The sequence below is a fragment of the Pleurodeles waltl genome, chromosome 9, assembly GCF_031143425.1.
Source record: "Pleurodeles waltl isolate 20211129_DDA chromosome 9, aPleWal1.hap1.20221129, whole genome shotgun sequence".
Taxonomy (NCBI): Eukaryota; Metazoa; Chordata; class Amphibia; order Caudata; family Salamandridae; genus Pleurodeles; species Pleurodeles waltl.
Genome location: NC_090448.1, coordinates 1004304497 through 1004312055, shown reverse-complemented (window position 1 = coordinate 1004312055; position 7559 = coordinate 1004304497). Strand labels below are relative to the sequence as shown.

Here is a 7559-nt window from a genome sequence, read left to right as displayed (position 1 = left end):
GATTTTATGAGTAGCTATGAGTTACTCCTGTCTTAGATGTAAATGACATTTGATTATTCAGTCATAAAACATTTACTGAGAGGCGTCATGTCTAACTGAAATAATAAGTGTGACTTACACATCGATCTCCAGGAGTAAGACAAGCTTACTGCTTGAGTTGAGTCACAAATGCTTCTGACCTACTTCTGGAAATCCATGAGTAAGTTACATTTAAGCCAGGAGTAACACTTGAAAATGGTTTGTGAATCAGACCTGGATATTTATGTCTAATTAATATTTACCATACAAGAAACACTCAACTACTCATAGAGAAAGCTTTGTAAATTTAGGACTTTGATATTTACCCAATGCAGAAACGTAATGCCCTCCCACTCTACAGTATTATGTGACCTCATCCTTATTCTTCCGACAGGCACAGCTAAAATGGTATGCTCCCTCAATAGCGGAGCTGGAATATCGAGATATATAAATATTAAGAATAAAATACTGGGATTTAAGTAAGTATTGATTTTATAAATTAGTTTCACATATATGTATCTTGATATATATCAAGTTATCTGCAAGGTATGTGATTGTGGCATTAGGAATAGTAAATCTATACTTTCTTATATGTGCTTAACTTTCAATATTTTGGTCTTCAATATTTTGTCCATGATATTCTTGTGTCTCGATGTACATAGCCTCAATATTCAGTAGTACAATCAAAATACCGATCCTCGATGCACAGACGGAAGAGAGGTACTTATATTCAATGGCCTAATTCTGTAGTACGTTGAGCACTGGTTGACCACCGTTTGTCATCTGTGTATTCTTGACGTTCACATAACTTGACATCTACTTAACTCTACACAACTCTTAACTTTATTGCCCTTTTTAATGAAGATATCTTTTCAACTTTTCTGTTCAGTTTGTCTCTGCAGTCTGCTCCAAATAAACTACTCTCAGATTTATTTCAAACGCATTCACTTGGGCAGGCCAATAGAAGTAAAGTCGGTTTCACTGTTGAAGGTCTGGAACGGCTCAGTGAACCTCCTACTCTGACAGACTTGGGGATTGCCGACAGTTTTCAGTTTGGAAACACGGGCATATTTATACTTTTTGATGCAAAACTGCAGTAATGCAGTTTTGCATCAAAAAGTTTAGCACCAGCTTGCGCCATTCCTGAGCGTCAGCTGGGCGCCATATTTATGGAATGGCGCAAGCCGGTGCAAAGGGTGGGCTAGGGTAAAAAAAAAAAAAATTACGTTAGCCAGGTGGGGGTGGCGGTATGGGAGAAAGGGGTTTTGCACCAAAAAATGATGTTAGGCTGGTTAGAGGCAAAAAAATGCCTCTAACCAGCCTAGCGTCATTTTCTGCTGCAAAACCATCCATACCACATAACTCCTGTCTTAGAAAAGACAGGAGTCATGCCCACTACCTAAATGGCCTGCACAGGGGACCAGTGTACCCTGTGCATGGCCATTACACCCTGTGCCATGCAGGGGCCCCCAGGTTGGGCCCCGATGGCACTTTAATTAAAAACAAAAAAATACTTACCTCTACTTACCTGGGATGAGGTCACCCATCCTCTGGTGTCCCTCTTGTGTGGGTGGGGGTGTTCCTGGGGCTTGAGGAGGGCACCTGTGGACCCATTCCATGGTGTTTAACCATGGAAATGGGTCCACTGGTCCCCTAATGCCTGTTCTGACCCAGGCGTTAAATAATGGTGCAAAGCTAGCTTTGCACCATTATTTAGCCCCTCCTCCCACCTGTGCTTCATTATAGCACGGGGGATAAATATGGGGCTATGGGGTTAGCACAATTTTTTAGATGGAAACGCCTACCTTGCATCTCATTGACGCAAGTTAGGTTCACACATCTAAAAAATAGTGCAAACTCCAATATTTTGACGTTAGACATGTCTAAGGTCAAAATATAAATATGGAGTTAGTTTTGCGCTAAATGTGCGTAAAAGAAATTACGCAAATTCGGCGCAAATGGAGTATAAATATGCCCCATAGTATGCAGTCTGCACAGCTTTTTTGGATGATGTTGTGATTGGGTGCGCTGGAGCTGAAATAAACTAAGCAAGATATTGGATGGTTGCTGTCAGTTTTGACCTGTACCTTCTGCTCACATTTCTAATCTAAGTTACACTTAAATAATAATGGGATTCACATGGAGTAAGATCTACTACACCAGTGTGCCATCTCGCAGGAAACTCCTCCCATGTGTTTCTGACTATAAATAAGTGTTGGTTTTATCCCCATCTGTGCTGCAACCTGTAAATAGATTCTCTGTGGGCATATGAATTAAAATGGTGTTCACCATTCGTAACCCCTGCCAAACTGTTTTGTAGAAGAACGTCATGAGTCTTGTCTGAGCTGGTTTCAAAACCTGTTTCCGTGTATATTTGAGATCCTGCAGAAATCCTGCTGTATCACTCAGACTCCTTTGTCCATTCCACTGCCTTACATTTGAGGGTGGTTTTGGAGGTAGTGATGTCTTCTGGTAGCTTCAGCTTATCCTCATTTTCCTGTAATGATGTGTCAGAAGCCACAGTCTCTCCGAGGTAAACCCCACTATCTCCATGGTACACTCCACTCTGCCCAAGGTACACTCCACTATCTTCGTGGTACACTCCACTATCACCACGGTACCCTCTAGTTTCTCCGAGGTACACGCCACTCTCAGTTTTGTCGAAGTCTAGGGCCCCCTTTTTCCTGCTGGTCACTTCGAGTGGAAAATGGACTTTCACACAATTCTGCACAGTTTCCAGGACCTCCAATGCATGTGACTTCACTTTCTGCTGATGCTCTGCCAGTGTCTCTTCCTGCAACTATATTCAAGAAAATAGAACCATTAATACATGTTTTTAGAGCTGCCATTTAAAGAGCACGGCTGTCCAACATTGACTACAAGGATGGAGTCTTGCCAGTTCTTTGAAGATAACCAGTGATTATATAAATATTTCTAATCCATTTATTTACTTATATTTTTAACAAAGGTTTGACATCAGTTTAAAAACAATATAACGATGATAAATCCAAAATCAACAATTACATTAAAAAAAATATAAGTTACATTTTGGATGAAAACTGTTCCTTGGTTCAGAGAACGTAACCCAAAGTTAACATCACCCAAGCACTTCGTAGCTCCATCTTTGCATAAAGCAGCACAGTCACATAGTTGCATAACTGCACAGCAACAGTCCAGTACATGGCAAGTTTGTTGCATCTGTAAGTTCCAAATTGCATAATGCTTCACATACAACATGTCAGCTATCACCTAGTGACAATCCTCAATAAGATAACATAGGCAAAGTAAGATCATGCCACAGTTTCTGCAGGGAAGGGTAGTTGACACAAATATGCAATGTATCTAGCTTAGTTCCACAAAGTCAGCACAACCTCATCCCCTTATACAGTCAGACAAGGCATTGGAAATCCTTGAGGACGGAGGTACTACGAGCCTGTTCATCAAATAAGGTTCTAGATGTCAAGGCCATATGCATAGGTTAGTGAGGGAGAGTGATTATTTTGGGCCAGGTCAGCAATCTGTAACCTTAATCAACCCGCTAAAGATCTGATTACAAGTTCCATTAAACTGTGGTAATGGTAAAATTGCATGTGATTTTACTGCTACTGAGTGATAAACGAACAGCAGTACACTCGAAATACAAGTAAAACCCCAAGAATTAAAAGAGACCCATTCTTCTGACAGTTGAACCACGCACAAGTCCCAATTTTACGTAGTTTTAACTGACTTTGGGGGAACTTTCATACACCCCTCCCCTTTTTCAACATCATTTATAGAGGGTGAGCACACAACCCTATCTGACACCAGACCGACTAAACATGGGTTGAGAGAACTTGTACCTCTGTCCAACAATCCTCAAGGTAGCCCATGTACCCCTAAAACAATTGCTGATAACGTGGCCCATCCTCCTTGGGATTCGCTAGATCAGCATTAAAGACCAGAGACTACCTCTATCCACAATATCAAAGGACGTGGAGAAGTCCACAAACACACAATACATGGACAATCCTCACCATGAGTGGCTCGAAGAGACAGTAAGGTCAGGGCTTCCCCATATTGCACATGTGACATCCCCCCGTCTGAACCATGGTGATGATTTTACAGATGTGCATGTCAAACAGCTGTGCACCATCTAACAGACAGTGCATAAAAGGTTAAGTAGGTATTTTTGTTAAGGAATATCTCACTGACTACCGCCAGTACCTGGAAGGCAAGTCCATGTTGTCCTTCTAATGCAAACTACCTGAACCTTGCCCTTCTATATCGTACACCCTGTTACATCCTCACCCGTAGAAATTCATATGGCTACCAATAGTGCCAACTAACAATCTACTTGTTCTTAAATAAAGACCAGCCATTTGGTCTTCAACATATCCACATGTAATGCAGCTTTCATAGAAGGCTGGTGTTGGAAAATGGGTTATTGGTAGGGCAGGTAGGTACCTACACCTAGCAACAAGCCACAAACCTCCACAAAAGTACAGTTAGGTCTCAGTAAATTAATCCCAGCTCTACCCTTGGTAGCTTGGCATCGAGCGTCAAGGCTTAACTTAGGAGACAAAGTGTAAAGCATTCAAATATCACAAAACAGTAATTAAATAAAACACAGGAAACAGTTTAAAAATCCAAAACCAATTTATAAAAATAGCTTATATTTTTATCTTTAAAATGACACAAAAACGATTAAAATCGGTTCAGGGGAACCGGAGATATGAATTTTTAAAGTATTATTATTTTCTAGCGCATAGAAACAAAAAGCGCCAATCGGGTCATCTGGTTGCACCAGGACCGGGACAAGGTCAAACTTTCAGGCCGACCGCGATGGAGCCCTGCTCGGATACAGGTCGCGGGAAGCCTCGGTTAAAAAGTTACCTTCTGACTTAGTCTTTATTTTGAAGTTTTTCTTCACCGGGACGAACCTGCCAGTTGGATCCGACCTCCTGGAGCCCTTGTCCGGATACGCGAAGTCGGTTTCCTCGGTGGTGATTTCTACCTTCGGACTTAGTCGTTTTTTCGAGATGAAAATCCTTCGACCGGGGTAAACCTGGATCTTGATCCGACGTCCGTGGAGCCCTTCTCGGATACGATGACTGGAAGGTCCCGGTCAACTTTTTACGTTCGGACTTAGTCTTTTTTTCTGATGTTTTTCTTGACCGGGACGAACCACGAAGTCAGGCCGGGTCGCGGTTGAGGCAAGCCGGCTAGAATTTCCGCGTCGAGTCGGTCACTTTATGGAGCTTTTTTCTAAAATTTCTCCAATCTTTTCCAAACTTCTGGGGCTTCACCCAGATGTTCTTTTAAGGTTCTTTTGGGGTCCACAGCTCACCCCAAGGGTCCAGAAGTTCTGTGATGGTCCTTGGGAAGTGCGGACTTCAACTCCCAGAGTGCACCTGGCGCAAACTCCTTTTTGGCCACTGGGCAGTGGTCAGCTGGTCACTTTTTCAGGAGTTGGTGCAGAGGACTCTGGTTAGCAATTTTTCACCTGTAGCAAACAGGGAGTCCCTCCTTGAACCAGTTGAAGCCAGGCAAAGTCCTTCTTGTGGTGAAGCCCAAGTGTGCAGCTGGTGCAGTCCTTCTGAGTGCAGGGTCCAGGTGCAGGCCAGGGGTCCAGCAGGGCAGTCCTTCTTCTTCTTTAGTTCCTTTCTTGTTGAATTCTGGAGGGGATCTGAGGCGTGGGTGCAGGTCTGCCAGTTTTATCCTTGCTCCTGGGTGAAAAGCAGGGGGGCCCTGGTCCTCCAATCAGGGACAGGGTCGTCCCCCTGTGATGACCACTTCCTGGGAAGTGTGGCAAAAATCCATCCCAGAAGGCAATAGTCTCTAAAAATCCAAAATGGATGAATCTGATTTTTGGAGGAGAGATCTGGCTGAACCCACCCACTGGTGTGGCTAAAAATCATAAACACACCCCTCTCCTGCCCTCTCCTAATCTAATCAAGGGGGCACCTAGCTGTCTGGGGTTGCAGGATGTGGGGGTGTTGCTGGGTGCTCCAGATGTCCTTCTCTGCCTTTGAAGACCAGTTTGGCAGCCCTCCCCCTTCCTGCTTCCCCATCTGCTGAGGGGAGATTCTCTCCCCCAAGCACATTCCTTTGTGTGAAGTCAGGCCACTTCACACCTCATTAAAGTAGCCTGGCAGAAGCTGCTGCAGGCTGGCCAATCAGAGCACAGCAGCAAAAACAATGCAGAGCTGAAATTGGCAACTTTTTAGGTAAAGTCTAAACTTTTTACCTGCACTAGTTATATTAAATCCAACAACTGGAAGTTGTGGGATTTATTATAACAATCAATTTGATACCAAATTCTTGGTATGTAACATTTAAGGAGACTTTAAAATTTAAAATAAAGTCTGCCCATTCTAGCCTATGAAGGCCATTTACTTCAATGAGGGAAAAACGAATTTGGCTGTTTTTACCTCACCAGGGCTTATAAATCTATTTTTATAAAGTCCCTGCTTATAGTTACATGGCACCCAGCCCTAGGGGCACATAGGGCACACCTTAGGGGTGACTTATATGTAAAAATAAGGTAGTTTAAGACTTTGGAAGTACCTTTAATTCCAAAGTCGAATTTGCATATAACTTTAATTTAAAAGCAGCCAGCAAGGCAGGCTTGCTTTTAATAAAATGACACTGGGCACCTCAGCAATGCACCTAGGTGTGCACCACCTATGCTGTGGTCCCTAAACCTACATGCCCTACCATATACTAGGGACTTATAGGTAGGTTAACTTAGCCAATTATAATTAGCCTAATTTGCATATCCATTTTACACAGAGCACAGGCCCTCTGACTGGTTAGCAGTACCCAGGGCCCCATCAGAGTCAGGAAAACACCAGCATAAAGTGGAAAATGGGGGCAAAAAGTTATGGGGCCTCTGCAATCAGCCCCAGTTTCTCACACAACCCCCCCCCAGCCCACACGCCCAGGAGACTCAGCCCAACCCTGGGAGAGTCTTCCTGGCTTGTTAGGCGAGGAAGACAGTGAAGAAAACTGGCTGTCCCTTTGCAGGGCCTACTCTGCCTTACATCCTCCTGTCAGGGTCTCTCCCTCTGGGTAGTGAACCCACCCCAACAATGAAAGGACCCATTTCAAACTGAAACTTTCCTCTAGGGGGGTCTTCCTCCTCTCTCTCTGCCAACTTGGGTAGTGAGGTGCCCACCTCCCCTACTCCTAACTTTGCTAGGGCAACACCTAGCTTACCCAAAGAGGTCACCCAACACTTGAGCAACCCCACCATGACCAATAGGGTCAGGGGGCCTACTTTGCTATTGGCCCTGGGGTCTGCCTCCCAGGCCAAGTACAGTGCTGCCAGGAAGGCTAGCACCCAGCAGAGGCTACTGACAGCTGTCAGTACCCAGAACCACACCCTAAGCTCTCCACTGACAGGTGGCTGAGCTGCTTTAGGGGTATCTTTGGGGTCCTGGTACCCCTCTTGCTGTCTAGAGTGGGGGGCTACCACCTCCTGTGGCAGACACCCTCCTTCCACTCTCCCTTCTGTCAGTGCAGGGGCAACACCTTGCATCTGGACAGCTGCCTGACTACTC

General features: G+C 44.3%; 1 protein-coding gene across 1 annotated transcript in view; it reads right to left on the bottom strand.

The window, feature by feature from the left end:
• Nucleotides 1-1325: 1325 nt before the first annotated feature.
• The window catches only part of PLCB2 (phospholipase C beta 2), a 453229-nt gene continuing 446995 nt past the window's right edge, over nt 1326-7559 (bottom strand). Inside the window, exon 31 of the mRNA XM_069208592.1 lies at nt 1326-2818. Coding sequence (XP_069064693.1) covers nt 2420-2818 — 399 coding nt within the window. The 3' untranslated portion in view covers nt 1326-2419. The remainder of the gene's footprint in view (nt 2819-7559) is intronic.